This window comes from Monodon monoceros, unplaced genomic scaffold (genome assembly GCF_005190385.1).
Source record: "Monodon monoceros isolate NGI ecotype Baffin Bay Population unplaced genomic scaffold, NGI_Narwhal_1 Super_Scaffold_18, whole genome shotgun sequence".
NCBI lineage: Eukaryota > Metazoa > Chordata > Mammalia > Artiodactyla > Monodontidae > Monodon > Monodon monoceros.
Genome location: NW_021703774.1, coordinates 116,701,419 through 116,727,872, shown reverse-complemented (window position 1 = coordinate 116,727,872; position 26,454 = coordinate 116,701,419). Strand labels below are relative to the sequence as shown.

Here is a 26,454-nt window from a genome sequence, read left to right as displayed (position 1 = left end):
ATTTTAACAGGGCTTGCGGACATATTGAGGTGGAAGCACCAGGGAGAGGGAGGAGACCAGGAGGACTTCCAGGCTTCTGGCTTAGCCAGCAGGAGGATGATGGATACAGGAAGAGAGAAGGGCAAGGAGCCACGCTATGAAGTCAAGCAGAGAGACAAGAACCAGGCAAGATGAAAAAGGAGCTGGGATGGCCTGGCAAACAAGACCTGTCCTGGATACATTTTAAAAAAAGAAACCAGCACCTGCTTCCCATAGTTTATTTCTCTCCTGGGCCTGTCTCCTTTGGTGCCTCATGAAAAACTAAAGAAGAAATCTGGGATGAATTAATCCATCAGTCTATATTTTATCCAACCCCATTCCCTTATTACCAGGTACCCAATTTTGTGGATCACTTTCAGATTATAGTTTGGAGCCAAAGAAGAGAGCCTATTATTTTTCTTTTGTTTTCATGTGTGGTGCCATCTGGTTCACAAGGAGACTCAGCTCGGTGTCCTGGGTTTCCTTAATGCCAGACTCTAAGTCTGGGACATGGCAGCAAATTAAGAACATCTGCCGATTCAGTCTAGCCAGATTCTGGTGAAACTTCGTATTGAGGCTTTACCTCAGAGTTGCAAACTGCAGTCCAGTAGCCAAATATGGCTTGCAGACATTTTGTGTGTCACATGTGGTTTTAAAAAATATGAATTACTGTAATTTAGAGACCCAGTTATGTCACAGGTCTCATATATTTATAGCCATTTGCATTTGCTACACCTGCTTAATATTAAATGATTATGTTCTGCTCATATATAATTAGGATCCTAAAGCATCTTAAATATAATACCCTCAAAGGGCATAAGCACATTGATGATGTGGACTGTGCTTTGACAGGTGATAGGAGAATAGGAGTGAACTAAAGTTCTGAAATCCTGTGTTTGCTATGCTGACATCTTTATCAGTTTATCACTGAGAAGAGTAATGCCAGCCACTCACTACACAGATCACTGGAAAGATCAAATCGGTCCAACGGATGGTGATATTTCTATGAAAATAGCTGATGTTAACATGCCAATACTTCATTACACTGACAAAGATTGCAATGAGAACAGACAATGGTGCAAATTAATCTATTCTTCTGACAGTCTGTAATGAGAATGGGATGTGGTTTAAAAAATTAAGCCATTCTTAGTACAATCTCAAGATTGCAATCTCATGGTCTCTCTCAGATGCTGTATGCTCTGGTGATACATCATTGAAAAGTGTCAGTTTAACAAAGAATGTGTCTTAGCTCTTGCTGGGATGGTAGAATGCATTTGCTTTGTCTCACCACAGCCCTGCCCATTAAAAACTATGAAGTAGAATCAATTGTATTTTTTAGAACACACATACACACCAACTAGAAAAAAAATTCTGGCAATTTTATCTTAGTCAAAACTTACAAACAAAATATTGTACTTCATTGCTCTCTTTTTTACTTTTATAAAACCTAAGAGAGGAAGCGATAAGTTAACTTTAGGAATTCAGAAGCTAGTACCAATTTACCCATAAGCAATATAAAGCTAATTAAGTTCATCATGGAGAGCTGCATAGTCATCCTTTCTATAATGGCCACGTTGCGTTATAAACTGGGACTGATGACAGATGAGGTGCTTTTTTTTTTTCTTTCTTTTTGCGGTACGCGGGCCTCTCACTGTTGTGGCCTCTCCCGTTGCGGAGCACAGGCTCTGGACGCACAGGCTCAGCGGCCATGGCTCACGGGCGCAGCCGCTCCATGGCATGTGGGATCTTCCCGGACTGGGGCACGAACCCGTGTCCCCTGCATCGGCAGGCGGACTGTCAACCACTGCGCCACCAGGAAAACCCAATGAGGTGGTTTTTAGCCTTGTGATTTGCAGTAACTCAATGCAATGTTTCACTTGGTATTCATGCTCAAAGAAACCTCACAAAGAACTAAGATTTCTCATCTAAACAGAATAGAAAATATACAATAATATTTTTGATATCTAGTTCTCTAGGTTCAGACTAAAAGGAATCAGTCAGAGCCTTAGATCTGTAGATAATAGTTAAAGCAACCATAACAGCTAACACTTGTTGAGAGCCAACAATGCAACAGATGCTCTATGAAGACTCTTTTAATTCTGCCAATAAGCCATGGATAAGGTTCTATTAGGATAAGATGTATGCTCAACATCACATGCTGGCAAGAGGTGTAGTCAAGACTTAAAGTCATGGCTTCTTGTCCCCAAAGCCCACACCTGTCACCATTACAGTGTGCCCTCACTGCTTCGTCTTACATTTAGAGAAATTAATACTCACAGAGGCAAATTGGCTTAATTAGGATCTCCCAGAGGGGTAAAAGCAAAGACAGACTGAAAATTAGGCCTCCAGATATGCTAGTTAAGGACATTTCTTAGTATTTATACTGCTTCAGTTTATTGAAGCCCCCTCCCAAAATGTTTTGAACAAAAGATAATATTATGGGCTAAATATGCCACCAGATCTCAATAATTTATCTAAGTATGTTTTAATTTCACATTAAACTAAACATTATATTCATTCTACAGTGTTTCTTCATAGCTATGCATTATGTTCTGTCCTAAAATCATAATAATGGGCAATATATTAATTGGCATTAATCCATCATCTTCATTCATTTGTACGATAAATGTGCACTGCGTCCTGTATACCATGATCTATATTATTTCCAATGAAATCGTATTTTGAACTATCTCATTTATTGATTCATTCACTGCATATCTATTGAATACCTACTAATTGCCAGTCATTGTGCTAAGCACAGGAGACACAATGCTGAAAAGACACAGTCCCTGACCTCAAGGAGCTTGTGATCTATTTGCAGAGACAAGCAAGTAAATAGGCAATTAAGTTTAAGATAATACATACTATTGTAGTACAGAGTGCTATGGGAGTCCATAGGAAGGTCATCCAGAGAGAATTCATCTAAGCTAAAACCTAAATGACAGTAGATGTAATGCAGAGAAAGAGGGTAGGGAAAAAGGAATTACAGGGGAAAAAGAATCATATTTCACAACTTATGACTGAACCATTAAATCAGTGAAATATACAGTAATTCATTTCTTTATTATTATTCATCCATTTACCAATTTCTTTGGAAAAGCATAACACTTCATTTTTTTCTGCCTGTTATCACTCACATAGAATGTTCAATACATTTTGAATAAATGAATGAAGGTTAACACATGTTGTATTGAATGCTTGTTCTGTTACTGGCCTCTTTTGAGAGACAACAATCACGATCTCCTTTCATTTCTTTTCTTGATAACGAAGAACTTGAATCCACAAATCAACACCATGGCTATGCAAACCCTTGAGGTTGACTCACAAATTTGTGTTTAATTTGTCTCATTCAGGATAATGGGAGCTATGCTCTAGAATTGTGCTGTCCGATAATGGTAGCCACTAGACACACATGATTATTTAAATTTATATTAATAGAAATTAAGTAAAATTAAAAATTCAGTTTCTCAATCACACTAGCCACATTTTATGTGCTTAATAGCCATATGCAACAGTATTGAACAAGAGAGAAGGACACTTTCATCATTGCAGAAAGTTCTTTTAGAGAGTCCTACTCTAGAATCTAGATTATAAATTTGCCAAACTATTGATAACTATCTTAGGGTAGTACTGAAGAAATAATAGGCACTCAATATTAAGTTATTGATATTTTCAAATGTATCCTTATTTTCTCTTAATAGCAAAGTTTCAGTCGTGAAAGTGGAAACCAACGTTTACATAAATCATTTCACGTATTTTATGTAGCAATCAAGGTAAAAAATTGATTAATGGGTGACAGTCTCTTTCCTGAATCTGGAATACCAGAAAATTTCCCAGCAGCTAGTGTAGCATGGCCACTCAAGCAAGACTGACAAAGCGATCTCAACAGTGACAAATTTCAATTCCATGACCCTTCACATTGCATTGCCCACTTTCTGGCAGAGGTGCTAATGAGTAGTATCACTGCCAAGGGTGCGTAAAGCAAAAGGGAGAAGGAGATGCCGAGAACTTGCAGAATCTACTTTGAATAATGAAGAATTAAATATTGTTCATCTTAAACTGATTTTTCAGACACAGTGTCAAGAAGCAAACAAGTAACTTTATATACTTGATATCACAGTCTAAGGGTTTCAGAGGAGACGTTTGGCACTTGCATCTGAGTTTAACTCACTTTATGAATAGTCCCTCCCCACCCATTGGGATATGTATAATTAGTTTAAATGTGTTCACTACACCGGTTTATGTGCTTATAGCTGTACCAGCTCAACAATATCCAACTGATCATAAGGTGAAAAAGTAGAGTTAGAAGATCAGTGACCATTAAGCATCAGTTTATTTGTTTGCTTATTTATGTACCTCATTCCAAAAAGAATTAAAAATAGTCAAGAGTAGCTACTGGAAGGAACCTAAAAAGCCTAGGTTTTTGTGACACAAAAAACATATTTTTTGAGTCATGTTAAGTTTGCTAAATATGTTTTGAGCAGTCTTTTGTTTCTTTGTTTTCTCAGTGTCAGCAACTGTACTTGATAGTGGCCAGAAATGGTTGGAAAATGTGATAATGCAAATATGTTACAAAGGGCATTGAAGACAAAAGCAGGAATGAAATTCCTGACTCTGCCCTCAGCCTGGAACCATTGTACAATTAGATGACTGTTGCAAGGAAATATTGAAATTCCAGGTGGGCAAAGGGCATGAACTTAATATTTTAAATACAAATAACTAATAAATATCTGGGAAAATATTAAGCCTCACTACTTATCAAAGAACAAAATATAAACAGCAGCAAATGAGCTGATATATTTACCTCTCATATTAGCAAAATCTTTTATAAAATGAGAAAACCTAATCCTGATTCAGGTATAATGACAACCCTCTCATACACTTGTTATTGAGAGTATAAGTTATTACAACTGTTTAGGAAAAGTGTTCATCAGTATGTATCAAAAGTCTTTAAAGTGGTTGTGCCCTTTGACATATTAACTCACTCCTCAAAGTACCATAAATGATCTGTGAGATTGGGAAAGTCATATTAAAAAACATATTCTTTGAAGTGTTTACACGCAAATTTGAACAACCTGAAATTGAGAAATAATTAAGTAAATCACACTAACTTCAGAGTCAATAAAAATATGTTAACATAGAATTTTAATAACATGAGAAAATGCTTATATTTAATTTAGGGGAAAAAGTATTACATAATTGTATATTGGACATGAGCTCCGTGATATGAAGAATATATAAGAAATGCTCAAAATATTTTAACAATTGCTTCCTCTGAATAATAGGATTTTCTTCTTTCTAATTCTCCTAATTTTCTGAATTTCTATGAAAGACAAGTATTAATTTTACATTTGGCAAAATTATATAGTAATTCTGAATGATCCATAAAGCAAAATGTTAAGTTGCATTGTATATAATTTCACTACATCTGCTGGATGCAGATCTATAAACAGAATTTAGCTGGAGTAAACTTTGGTGGAAGAGAGATAGTAGTTGTGGGTCACATCTCAAAAGTCATTAAGATATAGACAGATGATTGTGACATCACAATCGAGAACGCAGGCAGCAGTATCCTGGAACTTTAGCATCCCACGGGTGCAGAGCAATTTTTCAGAGGAATAAAAGAGCTTCATGTGTTGTTTACAAAGTGCTTTCAATGTGAAATGGCTGAAGATAGCATGCAATCTGAAAAAAGAAGTTGTGCCAACTACTGGTTATATTAAAATTTTTATAAATTAAAAACTACTTACATACACCACACACACACACAACCCACACATAACAATAGCACTTACCTTGCATGCATGGTTTAAAAGGATCAAAAGAACTTATGTGTGTATCTACCATGATACTTGGTACAAAATGTGTTCAATAAAAGTAGCAAGAAGCTTGGTTTCCCAGGGAGTACAGAAATCACTGGTTGCAGAACAGAAAAATAATCAGCACTCAGGAATCCACAAAGATGTCCTGAGAATCACAACACAGTGATGTGGAGTTTCAGATGAGCAACATTCAGACATCCAAGCAGGTAGGCCACACTAGAGAGTTCAATCAATGGGAACTATTAGCTAAAATGATGGATTTGGAGTATCTAACAAGAGTTTAGCAAATAGTAACTACTTTATAAATATTAAAATTTAAAATCCCAACAATCTTGTAACCAGTAACCAGAGTTAAACGTAAAAAATAATCTATTTTGCCCAAGTGATACAGGTGCTCTCAGGGGTACAATGTTTCGGGGCACCTTGTCTTGCTATGTGTAGTATAAGCTCTTTAGCCTGGGATTTATGCATTGTATAGGCTGGTCCAATCTGCCTTTCAGTCTTTACTTCCTGAAACATCATGTACATACCCTGTGCTGCTTGCTATTTGTCTGTTCCTTTGTTCCTATATAAATCCCCTCTGCTCACCATTTGTTGAATGAACAACCGAAGAAACGAACAATTATAAACTTACAGTAGCATATTATCCACTATTCTGCTTAAGCATATAAAAAAAAAACAGCATAGAGGCCTCTTTGAATCTCTGCTGATGTTGCACAGATTGATTTTTAATTATTTTTTTGTTGTCTGTTCATATGTTTCTTGAAATAAATATGTGATTTTAAAGACTGACGTGACCATTTGGTTTGCAGCGGCTGCCGCAGCAGACATGGCTTACCACCATATCAGACCTCCCATCGGCTATTCCATTCCCAAGCCCATATCATCTCTGCTGATGCGAGGGTGGAATGCATGTCCCGAAGTGAGTAATTTTTACTTCCTCTTAGAAAATGTGTTATGGTCAACATCTGTCACAAATAGTGTAGCTCCAAAGTCTACTTTCAGTGTGTATTTTAAGACTGTCAAGGCAGGAAGACTGATTTGCTTTCTGCTCTTTAGTCTCTAATTGCCTCAAGAAGTCTGAGTATCTCATATTTCTTTGCTGTTGCTCTCTGATTCTGAAATGTTTCTCACAACTGATTAGTAAGAGACCCTGGTATGACAGATGACTCAGTCTCGTCTCAGCTGCAATTTTATTAACTACGCCTGAACCACACTTAGTCACTTTTTTCAAGAAAGAAGTTTGGCACAAGATGGATTTGTGTGGGCTCTTCACCATGAGGCAGGCCTGCAGGAGAAGACCCCATGACCAGTGGTCTTCTTTGAGCCCTGGCTCAAGCAGGAGGCTAGCCCTGGTCCTAGTCCTTCTCTAACTCTCTGAGTGGCTGTATGACAAAGTAGCTAAGAGCATAGATTTAGAGTTTAAATGGAGGAATCGATATTAGGGAAGAGGGCTTCCCTGGTGGCGCAGTGGTTGAGAGTCTGCCTGCCGATGCAGGGGACGCGGGTTCGTGCCCCGGTCCGGGAAGATCCCACATGCCATGGAGTGTCTGGGCCTGTGAGCCATGGCCGCTGGGCCTGCGCGTCCGGAGCCTGTGCTCCACAACGGGAGAGGCCACAACAGTGAGAGGCCCGTGTATTGAAAAAAAAAAAAGTTAGGGAAGGAATAAGCAAAGTAGGATATGTAAACAGTGAAAAGAAATTAATACGATCATAGATCTGAGAGAGTAGATGGGAACAGTCATATAATCCCAGAATGAAATCCCAGATCATCTGTCTGTAGGAAAGAATTCTTCCGAAACATACCAGACACATTGGTGTCTACTTTGTTCTCACAGATTGACAAAGGAGGAGATTTCACAACTTCTCTTTTGATATCACAGTTTTATATAGTGTCTAAGAATCCCCCTGCCAGTATGTCTGATGTCTATTGAAATCCTTGTGTTTTGACGTCAGCCCGCATTGATTCTTCTGCTCTACGTGGAGGGAATTAGTTCACACTCTTCACACTGGAGATCCTCATACACAAAGGCCCAATAGCCCTTAATTATCCGGTCCAAACCATCCTAGTTATTGTTGTCCTTTTCTTATATGACCTTGATTCTGATCCTTCCCAGACACTTTACCTCTCTTCAACAAGGGAGCAGATAAAGTAGGCTGTTGGTATCTCACCAAAGGAGAAATAGAATAAACCCTAGTCTAGATGTTTGGAGAAAAAGCAAATTTCCCATTCTGTTTCTAAAGGCAAAACCAGACCAAGTCATTACCCAATCCTACAAGTATACACAAAAACTCTTATGAAGAAAAAGGAAGATAATTATGGAACATGGACTGAGTATCTCAGAAGAAATAACCTCTTCCTCTGACCATTTAATTCACCAGATAATATATTTATTTGTGTAGAATCTTCTCTCACTACCAGAATGTTAGCTCCATAAAAGCAGGGACTTTTTTGTTTGTTCATTTTGTTTTCTTTGCTGCTGTAACCTCCTTACCTAGAACTCTACCTAGTAGATGCTCAAAAATATATGTTGAGTAAATGAATGAATATCACTATTGCTTATCAATGTTTCCAATCCCCTTATCTGAAATTCAATGTTTAGAAAATTGTCTTGAAAATTACATGACTTAAAGTAGTTTGGGAAAAGCTTTCTTTGTCTTTCAGTATGAATCTCAGGCATATTTTCTGGGAATAACTGTGTCAGGCACCTAATCCAGAATTTCCTTCTCTCTTTGGGGTATGAAATATTCTAAAATATACCATGACAATCAAAGGGAATCCCTTTTGTTTTTATTAACTGACTCTTCATGATTATAGATAAGAGACATGGAAGTTTTAATTTGGAATAAAAGCAAGTCATTGGCACTTCTAAAAGCATTTTTTAGGTAGGATGGGTACCAGAAGTAACAGTTTGGAAAATGAGAACGAGAAACCAGAATAGAATCAAAGGAAAATGCTATTAAGGATTAAAAATAAAAATACTAAGAGGTCAAAAACTGAGTGCTTAGTAGAAAAGTCTTGTTGTTAAGCAGGGAAGTACAGGGCTCTGGGGATGAGGTTCTCCCAGAGGAGGATGGAGAGAAAGTATAATAGGAGAGCTAAGTCTCTGACTGGCTGGCAATATTTGTGCTTGTCAGTCAGGTGGCTCCCGGTTTGGCTGTGGTATCCATCTCAGCATTATAAATTTGAGCTGCTTCTGTATGTGACATGCCTAAGTCATCATTGCATTGCCCAGTAAGGTCTTCACCTAGTCAGTAAGCTAAGTACTGAGGAGAAAGGGAACAATGGGCTAGTTTTCACTCTTTCCTTAAATAATTATTTACTGAGTCTCTACTATATACAGCCCCAGGGATGAGTGAGGAGATTCAATGGAGATGTGCTCTTAATGGCGCTTAAGGTCTAGCGGTTATATGGAGATTAATAGAATAAACACATTACTGGTTTTATAGTTACAAGCCAAGATGAAGGAAATCAAGATTAGATGAGAATGAATGCTAAAGGAATACTAGCAAGTGGGGGACAAAGAGCTAGGTCAGGGAAGGCTTCCTGGAAGAGGTGATACTTGAGCTGAGATTATAAGCATAAATAGGAATTTGATGAATGAATGGGGCTGGTGAGAGAGAGAGAGTTTAAGGAAACAGAACATGGGCAAATTCATTGTGAGAAAAGACACAAGGGAGAGACTTAGTTATTGGAACATTGTAGCTACTGAGGGGCTATACCAGACCCTCATTTGAAACAAATTCATATTTAGATCTAAACACTAACATCATGCTGCCTGGTCATCGTTTGCTAGGTTATCAACTTCACTTCTCATTCTTTGTTTTATGTCTGTCTTTGCTTCATTCCTTAAATTTGAAACACATTATTGTCTCCTGTGCATGTCTTCTTAGTCAAGACCCATAAAAATAGAAGAGGACAACGAAAACACTAGCCTATTAGAGATAGAGGGTGCTTGCTGGAAAACAGTGAGAAGTGGGAAAAAGTTCTGATAATTAGATGGAATCAGATTTTGGAAAGCTGTGGAAACCAAACTAGGGAATTTGGACATGAAATTAGACAATTATATTTTGTCTCTAAAGTAGTGAAAGGTATGATAAAAGTAATTTTCTGGAAAGTTCATCAGAGTTTGGTATGAAGGATTTATTCACTTAAAGAATTGTATGTAGTTCCTGTGGTGAGGCAGGCACTGAATTATCTCATAGTGTGCACTGGAATAGCTAAGCATTGTTTCTTAGTGTAGGCTGTGTATTATATGCTCCACATTATCCTGGAATGTTTGTTAAAATGAAGACTCTGGGATCCTATTCTAAATCTACTGAATCAAAATCTCTGGGTTGGAGCCTGGGACTTTGCATTTTAACGTGCACCCCAGGTGATTTGTGCCCAGTAAAGACAGAGAACTAGTGGGGTGACACAGAAGCAAAAGACACTGAAGTCAGAGTCTCTAGCTGGGCTGCTATTGCAGTAGTAATCCAGTTGGTTACAACACAAAGACTACAATGGTTACCATGGGGATTTGGGCTCAGGGGTAAGTGTGAGAACTACTTCAAAGGAAATATAACAGAAGGAGGGAAAAGACCGGATTTAGGAAGTGGATGAGAGGAAAGAGTCCAGGAGAACTGTCATCACTGCCTTCTGAATGAAAGCTAGTGAACAGAATACTTTTAAGCCCTTAGATATGAGGGACATTGTTGGCAGTGACAAACAAAGCTAACAGCTCTGCAGTAAAATGAAGGTGCTTAAAAGAAAATAGGAAAAGGGAAAAGAAAGATAGTTACAGAGAAAAAGAGTAACCTGCTCTACAAAACTGAGGGAGCTGGCAATTAGAATACAGTAAACTTAATGTGCAAGAAAAAGTTGGCATAGATGCTCTTCTTACCTTCAAGGTGCTTGACAAAAGGAAGTGGGATCCGGGGAGGCAGACAGATGGCATAGGAGTTGAGCTCGAGGAGGGAGGGGAGAAGAGTCAGAGTTAAAAGCAAGAACATTTTGAATCCAGGGAAAGAAGAGAGATAATAAGTTTAGGAAGTTTTCAAAATAAGAAAGTTGTCATTTGCTACCAATTCTGAATAGGAAAGAAAACAGGAAATGGGGCATGTAAGCAATATTTACATTGTTCTAATAGCTTTTAAGCTTTATAATATTGCCGCATGTAGCTATAAAGATATAGAGACTTCGATATAGAGACAGGGGAAGAGAAAGTTAGTTGCATTTGTGACCTTTTTTCCCACTAGAAAATATGAAATATTATAGTATTCTATATCATGATGTTAGGTTTTCAACATTTTACTAGGATATCACTAATAATATTGAGTATACCTCTATCTTTCAAATAAGTGTGGCTTTGAATAAGAAATGCTTATTCTACTATGGCTTTTAAATCTAATATTTATAAAGACATTTCTCTCCTGTGCATAAGGAAGAATACTCACACCAAACAGTAGTGGCATGCCAAACTCAAGAGCTCAAGCCTTGAAAGCTTACATGCTAATGGGTTATTTAGTTTTCAAAATCGTAAGTTAATAACAATTGGCAATAAAGCTTGTTAATATTCCTTTTGTTCTGGAGCTATTGTGTTGATTTTGAAGTCCCATTTGTTCTAAAATGATTGAAGTCGAGATCTCCACCTAGTGGATTTATAGGATTTTACAGATTTTACAGAAATGACCTACTACATCTGGAAATCCTTAAATTTTTCTCTTAGAGAAATAACAGGTTTTAAAGACTTCTACTTAGGATCTAGCATAATTGTCAATAGAACAGTCGCAAATGGTTGAAATATGCCAATATGCATATCACCTAGACTACAGTTAACAAACAAAGCTCAATTTTTATTTTCATACCATAATTAGGAAAACAGCTCAGGCACAAGTACGAATGTATAATCATCTATGTCGAAAGAAATATTGTAATACCACTAATTGAGATGTGTATAGTAATTTCCATAAAATAATCATCAAGTGTAAATCTGCTCAAGTACTTTTTCTTATTTAATCTTTCATTTGCTTAAGGCTTTTTTTTTAATGTTTGTTTTCTTTTCCAGGATGAGGCACAACTCTTCTTTCCCATTTTCCCATTCCTTAGAGAAGCAAACTCAATTAACTGTGTCAAACATATCTCGTGGCTCTTTGATTTTTGCATTATATTCAACTGTGTACTTTTATCTTATTGAAAACAAAGAGTTACTGAAGATTTTTCCTGCAAAATACTGCGTTTGAAATGCATGCAAAGGCTAGGGAGTGTCTGTGTGTCCTTTTGAAGAAAGCTAAAGTAGAAAAGGAATATTATTTGAGTTATTTTTTTCACTTTGTTCTGCCTCTAAAGGTGATGAATTAACGTATTCAGCAGATGGTGGACACAATGTAGGTTTAGGAGCAGAGTTTTCAGCTTCATTTATTCTTCTAAGAATTAGAGACACCTTATTTTCTGCCTCAAAACTAATGTCTTTTTAACTCTGGTAATGTCTCCCCTGTCATTGCACCTTCTTTATGTGCACTGTTATCTTTATCTGTTTGAAAATCTTGAACTTCTCTCAAATCATGCATATTACTGTTAATTTTAAGATCTGTTTCACTACAAGTTAGTCTATATTTGGTTTCATGGGAACTTGTCATTCTCAAATCCTTAGCTGTAATAGTCGCCTCAACAGAGTTTGAATCATATAATATATGTTTTTCACTTTTTCCATTTTCCCAAGTTTGTTGCTTTTCTTTTGTGGTGCCATTTAAGGTCATCTGTGTGGTCCTAATTAACATACTAGAATTTGCCTTGCTTTCATCGAACATTTTTTTCTCTTCTTTCCCTACTATTTTTATCTGCAGTGCTTCAGTGCCATCATCTCTGGGCAATGCATTTGTGCTGTCAATTCCTTTTTCACTACTATTGGTTAGAGGCCAGATGGCTTGAGTACTAAGAGAGGTACTGATATCCTTGGGAAGCTCTCTTTTATTTTGGTATGGAATAGAATTTGTCTTCATAAATGTAAAGTTGCCCTTGGATTGTGTCCGGGAAATAGGAGAGGAATCATAAGTTTCTGTTTTAGGAAGTTTCTTTTCTACATCATTTCCCTCACCCATAACACAAATTTCCACAATTGGATGTGATATTTTGGGTTCTGTCATTAACGTTTTTTCTTCATTTCCAAGTTGTTCGTGACTTGAGAGTTGCTCTGCATGTTGTAAGGTTTGATTTTGATCTAAAGTATGTTCCTTGTAGGTTTCAGTCCTGTGGATTTGATTCCCCAGGGACAAAGAAAACTGATTTAGCTCACTGATCTTTGATTTGTCCTGCTCCATGTTTTCAGTGGGCTCTGTCACCCCTTGGTCAGTAGCCCCCCTAAAATGGTGGGATGGTAAAATATCCCTTCCTATGTTTTCCAAAGTCGCTGGTAAATAACAAGGAATGCCCAGTGCAAGGCGAGCTGCACCTCCCACTTGCTCAGCCGAGACGGGGGAGTGTGACTGCCTGTGTTCAGTCACAGTGGGTGTTGGCTGATGCAATGTTGATGGGTTTCCATCAGGAATATGACCAGTAGGGTGACAGTTGCCTTCCATAGAGCTCTGGTTAGCCACTGACAAGTTGTCAGCACTGAAGAGAGGAGCCTTTTTGATGTTTTTTCTGTAATATGGGGTCTGCTTTGGGGCATGTCTGAGAGGCAGCCGTTTTGCAGTGAATCTAACATAGTTGTTACTCTCTGACTGTTGGTGAAAATCTGCAGAGGACACAAGGTTTATTTTGGCTTCTTTCTCAGAAACTTTGGAGAATTTATTAGAAGGTGACACTTGTCTGCGTTTCTTTGGGAATTCTGGCAAGGATTTTTCTGGATGGACTCTAACTTTTCTAAAAGGGTTTAAATTTAATTTTATCCTTAAATTTTGTCCTTTAATTTTCCCTTTGAAGTCAGATTGATTGGTTCTCTTCTTTTGCAGAATTTGTGGATCAGTAAGCCATTTTCCTCCTTTGTTTCTCTCCTGAGGATTGCTACATTTTTTGAGATCCAAGTTGGTCAGGTGGTTACTTTGATTTTTCTGCTCTTTCCAATGGCTTGATGTTTTGGATGACATCACCAAACTATTTTTTTCTACTAAATCAGGATGATGGAAGCTAACCCTCTTAGGGGAATATGTTTTCTTGATTTTTGTTGATAACCCCAATAACTCCATGTTGTCCTCACTCATCAGGAATTTTTCTATTGCTCTGTTAATTTGGATTTGCTCTTTCTTGGGCTTTGAAAGTTCTCGACAATTTGGCTTCCTTTTTTTCACATAATCTTGAAATTGATCACAGGGCACATATTTACAGATAAGACAACTGTTTGGCTGCAAATACCCAGGCCTGCTTCGTGTTAACAGCCCACAAGGATCATCATATTTTGATCTATGTTTTTGTAAGGTTTTTTGTACAGAGTGTTCCTCAGGCTCACAAGGCTTGGATGATGAGCCTGTAATAAAATGTCTCAGCCTGTGTGGTTGTAAGCCATTTTGTCCTTTTTCTATTGGAGGCTGCCATGATTCATTTGTTAAATGCTTTTCAAGACTTTCTCTTGCCAGGGCTGAAGTGGATGTTGCATATCTTCTACTAAATGTGTCACTGCTGATATCTGCTGAACAATAAATGCAGGAATTTAGCACTGAGCAGAGTTTTATTACCCCAACCAAACAGACGCTTAGAAGCCTTATGAAAGGTGCAAAAAGGACTCCACTGATTATGGCAATTCTTGAAAATTTCCTGATTTTTAACCAAATCCTCAAGGGACATTTGGCAGTTTGGTGTGTTTGCAATGGCACTCTTTATGGCCACATTTTAATCAGTTGTGATGCTGATGTAAAAGTTGTGGAATTAGAAATTAAAATATTCATAGTTGTAAATCTTTAGATTAGTTGTCCATTAGGTTAGCTTTAAATATGAATAATATCTAAATTCTTTCCAAGTAGCTATAGTAATTTTTTTCTCAATTCATTTACCACTTGGGACTAAATATTAGGAAGAACATAATAAAATATTGAGTAATATATAGGTTTCAAGCAGATAATAACCTCAACAATAACAGAGAAATACTTGTGATGTTACTGGTTCCAATAAGGCAGAGTCTGTATCTGGTTTACTTGGCATCACTTAATATTCATTAAATATTTGTTAAATGAATATGTGGTTTGGACTATGGCCTGGTCTGTGTTGAAAGAATCTGTCTGAGACTCTTAAATGGTACATGTTAATACAATATTTATTCATGATACATGTTAAATAATATTAATGACAAAAATATTAGTAATATTTCACCATTAATTGAGCATAAGAGGTAGGCATTGTGTTAAATATTGTACATTCATTTTTTCATTTAAGAGACCTGATCCCTTGGACAAGTCCTATTTTCCTAGCACATTTACAGAGGAAGAAACAAGTTTAGAGAGGTTGCATGTTTTCTCCCAGTCACATGTCAACTAAATGATATGGCAGAATTTGACCCAGGTCTGTCTGATACTAAACCGTATCCTCTTCCACAATGCATATTAAGTTTAAAATTACATCTTACCAGTGTACTTTTTCTTGTTTTGTGAAATTGGTTTATCCAAAGGAAGAAAGAATTATTCCTTTCAGTGATAGAAAGAAAGAGGTGAAATAAGCCCCAAATTGCATCCAGTTCTAATCTAAGATCTAACTTCAACTCTCTGAGTAACCTTGAAGAAGCCAGTTACTCGCTGGATATCAGGAGATTAGACTAGTGGGAACTTTATGTGGGTATAAAATTCTTCCGGAGAAAGACCTGCTAGCCTTTAACATATTCTAAGAGAGTTCTGTGCCTCAAAGATAAATATTAAAAGCTATTGGACTAGATCACCTCTAAAATCTCCTCTACCCCTGACATACTGTAATTCTATATTTCCGAGTTAGAAGCCCTAATTAGAGTGATATTGCCTCTTACAGACTTCTATTCTGGAGCAGGTGTGGTCTTGAACGTTTTCTCTCCAATAACTGTCCTTTCCAGCTTCAGTACAATGCCTGGCATGTAGCAAAATTTCAAGTCTTTCTTAAAAGTAATTGTATTGATTTGACAAACCAGCATTTGTGTGAAACAAGAGACTGGGTTTTAAATGGTTAAGAGGCCACTTTCCCTTTAGTATAGGAGTTTCCTACAAAGAAGTGAAGACTCTGGACAAAGCTAAAATGAAACATCTACCTAAGGTATGATTCTATTGAAAGGCTAAGTGCTTATTGCTTTATAAAATAAAACCAATCTGATCGGGTTTCTATGGCAGATGTTTTCTTCCTTAGCCATTCCTCTTTTCAGTCAAATCATCAGGCCCCCGAAACTGGTAAGATCTGAAGTCTGGGGGATGCAATGGCATAAATTCACATCCTGCTTTATACCACATATGGAATAACATACAGTTTCGTTCTTTTCCAATTGTCCCCAAATCCATCCTTAGGGCCAGATCCCCATGGTAAGAATTTCTTGGTGCAGCACCTCTGTCATTCATATTCTGAGAGAAAGCTCTGCCTGTTGTAAACCAATTCAAATAAATGACAGGAACCTCTTTACAGAGCAGCTGTCAAAGGTTTCACTGTTGAGCCTGAAAGCATTGCCTTACTATTCAGGGAGAAAAAGGAAGACATTTAATTCATTGCCTCCACCTAAATATTGACATCGCCCATGTACAGTGGGTAGATGTCACAGCCAGATTCACTCGGCTCCCAACATGGGACAATGAATTAAGTCCTGACTTTCCCTGAACTGGGAAGTTATCATCCCTGACAGCTCAGCAAGCAAAGTATGTGTCTTGACATCATTCCTGAAATGAATCACTAGCATTAGAAGGCCGATTCTTCTAACATGTCATGCTCTGGGAAGGTTGCTTACTGTAGAACTAGCATTAGACTCGAAGGATGTTGGAATAGAAGCCAATACTCAGCCTCCTATAAATCTTAAGAGCACTATTGCTATTTAAAAGGCTTCTTAAAAACAAACAAACCAAAAAAAAACACTGTTAGGTGTCGGGTCACAAAATTCACTTGCCGATTGGCACAAGGTGTACCCTCAGCTCCTGAGTTTGGGAAGTGTTCATCTACACCTCACTCCATACGCACAGATACATGTCCATTATCTTTAGGAGAGGAATAGGCCGGTGTCACGATGATTTTTATGGCATTTCTCTTTTGAGGAAATCAAAGGAGGCTACTCTTTCAGAGGGATTTAAACAGAGTGGGATTTTCTAAAACAAGACAACTCACCTATTGTTCTTGTTACATGCTGTGGCAGAGTTTGAGGTTGGACTTCCCCAGGCTCACGATTCCTCAGCTTTTCAACTCTCTTTGGACAATATCTTGTAGGTAAGCTGGCCTCATTAAAAGCTGCCATATTCCCAGGAGGCTCTGAACATCCTGACTGCAGCAGTCTGCCACCAAAGCAGAAGAAAGTACTGTCTGCCCCATGGCCCTTCCCTTTCAGGTTAAGGGCTGTGGACTCAGAGGCCAGTACTGCTTGATGGCTGTTTTCCTGTAAGAGTGGCATTTCCTTTCTGGACCCCACAATGGACATGACCTTTATCTCGTTTTCCTGGGTTAAGTGGCAGTTACAGCATCCCTCAGCGTGGTAATTTCTTGCCTCATGATCACGCAGGGATTCATCGAAGGTTCTGCAAGGAAGGTTTTCTGTGTGTTCATTTGCTTTGCCTTGTTGGAGTTTCCAGTTAAATACAACTAAACCCAGGCAAGTGAGACCAACAGCTCCTGTGACAAATAGAGAGACTATTAAAAGATAACATCATAGGAAGAAACATATAAATCATCAAATGTGAAATCCACAAATATCAAGGTTAATGGCTTAAAGGGTGTCAAAATGGGTGGGAAATCTATCACCATGTGGAAAAATATTAGTCCAGACAGAGGATATTTAATCGACATTGTTCTGTTTTCCAGTTTGGATCTTTCTTTGTATTGATTAAAAATTATAAGAAACAATACCATCTGGAATGTGGTTGACAGAAAAAGGGGTTTTTTTCATGGACTGAAATTCATTCAAGATAAAATAATTCCTGCATTAAAATTCCTTTTCTGCCTATGGGAAATGAAACTTCCTATTTCTTAATCCCATAGTCAATAAAAATAGACCACATTTAGCATTATACCCTGAAATTCTCATGTATAATAACCTCCTCCACCCAAAGAAAAGAAGATTCTACAAGCTATTGCCATATTTTAATCACCTCTAAAGATTCATCCCCTATCTCAGAATACATCATTGGCTTCTATTAGCATAAAGGTCAAACTCCTTGGCATTCAAGACTCAGTATATTCTTGCCATAACCTTCTTTCCTAGCCTCACTTTTTATCATTTCCCACATTCAAACACTATGTTTCAAACTCTTTAATTCATTAGTCTTAAAATGTACTTCTAAGCCTTTGTGTATGCTCTATGATGCTTCTAATACTTTCTCCTATCTCTGCTTATTTGAATTTCATTTATCCCTTAAAATCTAAGTCTTTTGCTATTTTTTCCCATCTTGCAAAGATCACTCCCTTCTTTGAACTACCACAATAAAATTATTGACATCTAATCTCAGAATTCCTGGTACAGTCATTTCATGTTCTCTATAGGCTAGCTTATCCTCTAAATAACATTGTAAACGGCAGTGTTTCTCAAACTCAAGTGCAGAGTCTAACCTGTTTCTACCTCACTGTTTCTCATCTTGACAAACGGCATCCTCAACCACATAGATGTTCATACCAAAGTCTCTGAGTTACACCCAACTCTCTCTCTGACACAGTGATTCCCTTTTTTCTTGGCACTTATAACAGTATAAAATTATTGTGTTCACTTATTCATTTGCTTGTTCACTGTCTGTCCTCCCCTGCTAGAATTAAGCACTATGAGGAAATGGATCTTTTCAGTCTTATTTGATATTGTATCTCCAGTGCTCTCAACACTGGCACAGAGGAAGCACACCAGAATTGTTTATTGAATATTCTTAAATAAACAGAAGGAATTCTGTTTATGAATCCTAATAATGAAAAGCACTGAGTGGTCTCATCTTACAAATCTCCAAAATGATGATCAGGAGGACATGGTGTCAGTATAGACTGAGTTTGGAGTTCTGCGTTTAGAGTCCAGCTTTACCTATAACTTGCTGTGTGACCCTGGGCAAGTCAGTTGCCCTGGAAAACTCAGTTCCCTGACTCTGGAGATGAGGACAGTGAGTAAGATGATACCAGCGTTCTAGACTCCTTGATTGCACTATGCCTGGTTCTCTCCACTGCAGACAACTTTAATGAAAATGTGATGATATTTTTTAAACTTGAAAGAAAAAAGAAGGGGTCAGGCATAGTTGTTTCATTTTTTTCTGCTAAAGATGAAGATTAACCAAATAGAATAGCAGTTTCTGGCAAAATCTGCCAACCTTTTTGTAGCTTACCAGATCGTAACGTTTTAAGCCCCATTTTTATTTCTTTGACAACAATACACTCTTGGAAAGTGCTACAACATATTGAAATTATGAAATCTCTATTAAAAACACCATGTTTTTAAAAAGTAGTGGCAAAAGTTAGATCAGAACATTTTAATTGCCAAATCCTAGAGTCTGGGTTTTTCCAAAGGTTTTGGTTTTTAAATGTTAAAAACATGAAAATAATAAAATTTTAGAAACATCTCTGTATCTCTTACATGGAGTAAGAAAACTCAGGATTCAAAGCTCTGTTCTGATACTTTTCTTGGGAACATTTTCTAACCTCTCTGAGCCTTATTTTTCCTCCTCTATCAAACAGGAATAATTAATACCACTCAGAGGTCAAGTGAGATAATATATGTGACATGTTTAATACAGTATTTTGATATAGTAAGATTCAGTGAATCGTCATTGTTATATGTTATTGTGGTTGTAATTGCTGCTGCTGCTTTTTAGGCTTGGTATTGTCCTATTAGATCCTAAAAGCCTCAGCTGTTAGGAAAAAAAATCCAAAACAAATCATTAAGAGAATACTATGTATGGCTGATGCAGTTACTAAACCAAATAATAAAGGAAAGAAAGACCTAAATTTCTTAAATGCATGAATCAGCCACTGAAATGAGAGTAGGCGTAATCTGATTATGGGATAGAGTTTCTCAGTAAATTGTGTCCAAACCACGAGGAACCACTCACTCTCCCGCTATTGATGCTACAGCTATGTCTGTGTCACATTACCACTCAGGTATGGTCATTTTCTATTACTGCAGAGAGCAAAATCAGCAGATGAAGCTCGTAGGTAGGCTGAACCTACTATCAAGAAGATGGCTGAATTTTCATTGCCATGGGCATTGTTGCAATTTTTAAAAAGTATTCTAAGAATATTTCTGAGTTAGAAAGACAACAAAAATGCAAAATTAATGATAAAAGTCTCATTGAAGAATTGGAAATGTTAGAGCTTCATGAAAGCTTTCTCTTTTTATCCTCCAGTTCACAGAATAGGAAGTGTCAAGAGGTTAGGTGCCAATTAGCCACTTATCAGTTTTAAATTCACCAAATATGATTTTACATATTCCTTGGAATTGTGATGATTTATCTATAGCCAAAGAAGACAATAGACTCAGAGGCCAAATTTTAGTTCTAAGTCTTTTTCCCACAATCTAGAAGGATAGATTATTGACCACACTTTTCACTTCAGGAGGAGTAGCACCTTCGAAGGAGTAAATCGGTATCAAAAGTCAGAGCTGTTTTAAAGAGGAATCTCACTTAAAAACAGCATCAAAACAACACAAAAACAACACAAAAAACAACAACAACAACACAAAAAAAAATTACATTTTTATGGTAATTTCACACACAATAACTTAACATGCATGTAATAATATTCATAATTTATCAACATGTTAAGCTTCCTATCATTTTGACAAAGCCTTTGGAACCTTCCAGAATTTTTATCTATTTCTACACTAATGCAGAGTTGCTAACTTGGCAAAATCTTTTCTAAAATTAGACATAAAAGATACCTATAACATACTAAGTATTCTAAGAAACACATTTAAGAAGAAACTCTCTGTTGCTCTAGTGCTTTTGTCTTTTGTAGTAAATTATTTCTTAGCACGTAAAATTACTGACATGGTTACACATTTTCTAAAACAATTTATCTTCCTGAGAGAATTTGAATTCACTTCCAAGTGAATTTGATTACTGCTGGTGGTAGTTTCACTGTCTAGACCTGACAGTGGTCTCCATCTATCCTGATTAAAAGGAGCTAAAAATCTGATGTTCAAGTGATTCACTGGAAACCTGCTATGGAATAATTATTTATGGCACATATTCAAATTATATCAGTTCAGTCCTGAGTGCCATTTGCAAGCCTCTGGTCCTCCAGTGTTGGGGAACCCCCCACAAACACATACATCCCCCCCCCCCCCCGCACACACACTTCTCATCACCATGGCTACCCACAGGTACAAAGGATTTCACCATGCACTGAAAGCATACAAACATCTAGATATCTTGACAAATCTCATGCATATCTGGTCTTTGACTAATGCCACAAAGCATCACATTAGATCATTCATCCAGTGAGATGTAGTGATAGCTGATGCATAGTTTAAAAAATTTTCAAACTACCATAGAAAATTTAAAGGGTTGGATAGTATCCTCTCCTTAGTCAGTTGTGGGGTGGGGTAATGCTCCAAGTTTATAAACAAGTTAGACAAACAGAAATCTTAAAAGAATTCAAAACCCCCAAATAGAAGAAAACCAAGGCTCATAGCAGATTAATCACTTGCCCAAGTCGCACAGCAAGTAAGAGCAGAGCCAGGTTTCAAACCTGGATAATCTAACTGCAGAGCTCATGCTTGTATAAGCTGTATATATGCTCTTGTATAAGCTTATAGAGCTTGTATTAGCTCTATAGTACTTATACAAGCACTATAGAGCAGGGTGCACCTGGTTGTCATAATAGCATCTCCCCCTGCACTTGTTAAAGCCCACTGATTCTCACTCCACCACAGAGAAGCACACCGATGGGAGTGCCTTGAGGAAATAGACTATGTCTCATCACTTTTTTAACCCCTATCTCCCAGCATCTTAATGAATGTGCCAGTACTGAAATATAGACTATTCCCTCATTACAGACAAGAAAACCGAAGTCTGAATAACAGGTTAATGCACTCAAGATCACAGTGCTAGTTATACCAGGACTAGAGCTCTTGAATTCTGGTTCAAGACCCTTTCCTCTATGTTAGACAGTTTCTTTGCAACAGGTAGTTTTTTCAACCTATGCCAAATCAACTAACATCCTCCCACACTACTGACAACCTCTCCCTTCCACAAGCCCTGGAAAGGTTCCCCAGTTGCCTGAGAAAGGCATCATTTAGTGTACTTCAAGAATATGGAGAAAAGCTGGGCACACTTCTCCCTGTCATACCTGCAAAGCCCAGGACAGTCAGCAGGGCCACATCCTGCCCTGGGAAGAGGGGACTTCTGTCTTTTAGAGCCAGAGTGAGGTTGGCAGCCTTGGAATTGCAGTTAGTCTCAGACAGCCTTAGCACACTCTTTGCAGTGGCCACAGCCATGGTGGATGGCTGACAATTTAGGTCCTTGGCATTCCTGTGCGTGTGAGCAGAAGACTTTATGTAGTTTCTTAAGAACCAGGCAAGGGGGTAGAGATCACAAGTGCAGCTCCACTGGTTCTTATCTAAGCTCAGAAGGATTAACTGCTTCAGTGGAGTAAAAACACCCGGCAGGACTACTTCCTGTAGTCGAGGCAGCGGCCGGAAGGCATCTTTCCCAATGTAGGAAATACAACTGTTAGATAAATCCAGATGCCTGAGACTGTGGAGATCTGTGCCTCCGAAAGAACTGTCTGTCAGTTTAGTGACCTGATTCCCATCCAGCTGTAGCCGGGTCAGGCCCCTGGTGTTTTGGAACCAAGACCCTTGCGGGGCGCAGAGAGCATTATTGCTAAGCGCCAGCACCTGCAGACTGCGAAGCTTGCTGAAGCTGTGATCGGTAAGCGAAGAGCTGGATATTTGTTTGTGCTCCAGCAACGACGTCCGCAACTTTGAAAGGGTGTGCAGGGCGTCTTCCCGAACATCCTCGATGCCATTTCTGCTCGAGGAGAGCAGAGCAAGATTAAACAAGAGGGACAGATTTGTGCTCTCTATAGATGAGAGATATCCATCAGTGATGATTAAAACCCTCGTGGTCACAGGGGCTGCTGTGGAGAAGAAAAGCACAGACTAGAAGCGAGTACACACACGTGGGAGGGGAACACAGTGGAGAGCAGAGATAATCAATACCCTCTGAGTACAATCCTATCACCTGGGTAAGAACAACAAACAAATGAAAATGATTCTCTGATTTCTCAGTTTAAGGGGAAGGTGGCTCTTTTCAGAATGATGGATTTTTATATTCTTTGTTACCATGACATGTTTATTTGAGAAACACAAACCCATCTGTTCCTTTAGATGTTAAATTTAATTCATTGTTTTGGATTATCATCATTGATGTTTTTTTGAAAGTCGCATTTCAGGCTTTCTCTCTGTGAGGCTGTGTACTGACCTGCTCCAGCCCTGCTGGCCCAAGACAGAGTCACTCAACAGCTGAGCCTGTGTCTGAGCTTCCTAACCAGTTTTCCACAAGCAATGTATATTTATGCTGTGAAGCCAATCATCTTTTCTCTCAAACATAAAGGTGTGGATTGGGGTGGGAGAAGTGAGAAGGACCGTTGGTTTCTGCTTTTTAGCTCCAGGCTAAAAGTTGGCAACTTGGTAAGGATCTATGTTCTCTCCAGACAACCTGAGGATCTGTCAGTGGGGTTCTCATTATAGTCTGGGCCATCTTTGCCTCCTGTCTAATATCTGTTCCCTCCAATGAAGTCCATCATGTAATGACAGGTGGTTACTCAGGGCTTCCAACTGTTAAATCCCTTCACCATAATCACCCTAGAGCTATCACTGCTCTGTCATTAGAAATCAAAGCGTTTTAACTCGATAAAGATGTATTATAATCAGGAGTTATTGTAACACATCTTTATCATGCTAAAATTGTTTTGACTGAAAATGACAGTGTCATAAGGATGGAAGAGTCCATTGTCCCTGGGAGGTCTACAGGTGATATTAGAACAATCAACCATGGGGGAAGCAAATCACAATTCCCTTATGAAATTCAGACTACATCACTGAAACAAAGAGATTTAAAAAAATGTAAAAGACAAAGGATTTCCACAGTGCCTTCTTTTGGAAGAATTGCTCCCATCTCCGTATCATGAGTCATGGGGCTTTTGTTTGGGGGTGTTATTTTTTTAGTATTTATTTTTAGCATTTATTACTGATTATTTGAATTCTATTAATTCTAACCAGTTTGGCATTTTGTTCCTTTCATCATTGTTTTTCATACGGGCTGAGGGAGTTTTGTTTTTAGGGATCCTCAGTCCTCTAGAGATTTCTGACTCTGAGGGAGCAGGCTATTGTTTCTGTCAATTACTTCTTGTCTAGGACCAGACAGGCTCCACTTGCAAATCATCCATTTAAGTCTCTGTGTTTATGAAATCTAACTTCACAAATGTGACACTTTGTAAATGAGAAGGAATATATAGAGGTGTAGCAATGTAGATGAGCAATATTTGTTTCTTACAAACAGCTATCTCTGATCAAAAATAAAAAATGTAGTAAAGTCAGATCTATTTGAGAGGATGGGAGTTTAGTGTTTGTTAAGTGTTTTCTATACAGATTGGAGACAGTATACAACGAACTAGCCTTGAAACTGTCTCTCTCCTTTCAGGAATGACAATGCCATCTACCTCTTAATTCTCATGGGGTCATAGGATTTTAGAAATGAAAGAACTCATTTTCTTCCACTCGATCTTAGATTTGTTTCTGAAATTTTTCCATTGGCGTGGTTTATAGCTTGTTTATCTCTTCTTGGATATCAGGATGTAAATCACATTCTCCTCAAATTTGTTAATAAGGTGTCTTATTAAATTGTTGACTTAAGCAAGCAATATGTAATGAATACAGGCAGTGTATCTTGTTAGCATTTCTACAGCTCATTTACTACCAATAAAAAAAGACTACACTTTCAAAATTAGATGCACTTTGATAATAATCTGTTTTGCTGGTACATCACTTAATCTTACTAATGCTGAACAATTGCACTTCAGGTTCCTGATTCATTGATATTTCTTCCAGCCTGTGGTAGGTTTCAAATCTGCACAGAGTGTGGACAAAATATAATTAAAGTGATCAATTTTTTTCTTTTATTAAAAAAAGTATGTAACAATAAAATGGTGGTATTCTTTTATAAGAGCAAAATACCTCAGTTACCTCTGAAGGTCTTAAAGTAGTTTTGGTTAAGACCACCAGGGACGAACAGGAAAATAAAATAATATTATCAATCTTTAGTCACTAAAGAAAGCTTGCTCTTTAAAAGTTTACCTCTTTCAGGCTGAGCCGAGAGATCAGTCAGTACAAAGACAGGCATAGCAATGAATTTGTCAGGTACACTGAACACTGCTTTTTAGAGTTACTGGTTTTATTACCTACTATATAGGTTATCTGGTGACAGAGGGTTACATCCTTGGTGCACACCATACATGATGCAGGGCAGGCCGCCACCAACTGCAGCATAATAGCAAAGAGATGAGCCATCCACCTGAAAGGAAAGTAGAGAGCAATGCACATCATAATGTTGGCATTTATTATCTAGGGATTTCAGTATATTCAGCTCATGAGGCATTTTGGTGATTTCTGCTTTTTAATGGGCACTTTGGCTTCTCACATGATGCTAGATAAATGGCTGAAATCCTTAATTTGAATAGAATTTAAACTGAGCCGTTATAAGGAGCAAGGATATAGTGTGCAGCACAGAGAAATATGGCCATGATTTGTAATAACTTTAAATGGAGTAAAATCTATAAAAATATTGAATCACTATGTTGTACACCTAAAACTAATATAATATCTTAAATCAACTATGCTTCAACAAATATATATGTATACCCACAATAAACAAAAACACAAACTGAACTGTTAAAGCATTTGACCATAAATTCAGAGAACTCACATCCAAGGCACAGCCATTAATATAGATTATTAAAAAATTAAGCTACTTTGTAAAACACTTGATAGTTTGTTGAGCTTTTGCAAATACATTACCTTATTTAATTCTTTTAATTTGGCAATTCAATTTGAGGCTGAGAAAACTGAAGTTTAGAATGGTTAATAAACCATCCGAAGTCACATAGCTATTAGGTATTTAACACCAAGTCTTTTAACTCCAAATCCAGTGCTCTTTCTAGTATGCAGAACCTAATCTCAGGCACTGAAACATATATTTACAATGAAATTATTCTTCACAGATATAGATGCCACAGATAGAGAGGGAGAATGAAGGAGCATTAAGATCACAAGCTCTACCTAGCTTTGAATTCAGCTCTCGTATTTACTGACTATACTATCTTAGATAAATTATGTAATTTTTCTTATTTTTTCCTTTTCATGTTTAAAATAGAAATAATAAATGCCTACATTACAGAGCATTATGAGTTAGATAAAATGTTCTAAGTGTTTAGTAAGTATCATAGTTTTACCATTATTTCAGCTCTCCAATGAAATATTAACACTGTTTTGGATTTAATGTTCAAAAAAAGGCCATTCATTTATAA

General features: G+C 37.6%; 2 protein-coding genes across 2 annotated transcripts in view; one reads left to right on the top strand and one right to left on the bottom strand.

Annotated features, from left to right (window-relative positions):
- The window catches only part of TNNI3K (TNNI3 interacting kinase), a 285,169-nt gene that overhangs the window by 194,202 nt on the left and 64,513 nt on the right, over window positions 1–26,454 (top strand). The window contains exon 22 of the mRNA XM_029229957.1: window positions 6,653–6,762. Coding sequence (XP_029085790.1) covers window positions 6,653–6,762 — 110 coding nt within the window. The remainder of the gene's footprint in view (window positions 1–6,652; window positions 6,763–26,454) is intronic.
- Window positions 12,110–25,417, bottom strand: LRRC53 (leucine rich repeat containing 53). The gene is given in 5 exon segments (XM_029228981.1): window positions 12,110–12,286; window positions 12,288–14,443; window positions 17,074–17,571; window positions 22,216–23,007; window positions 25,330–25,417. Coding segments are annotated over 5 exon segments (3,711 nt in total).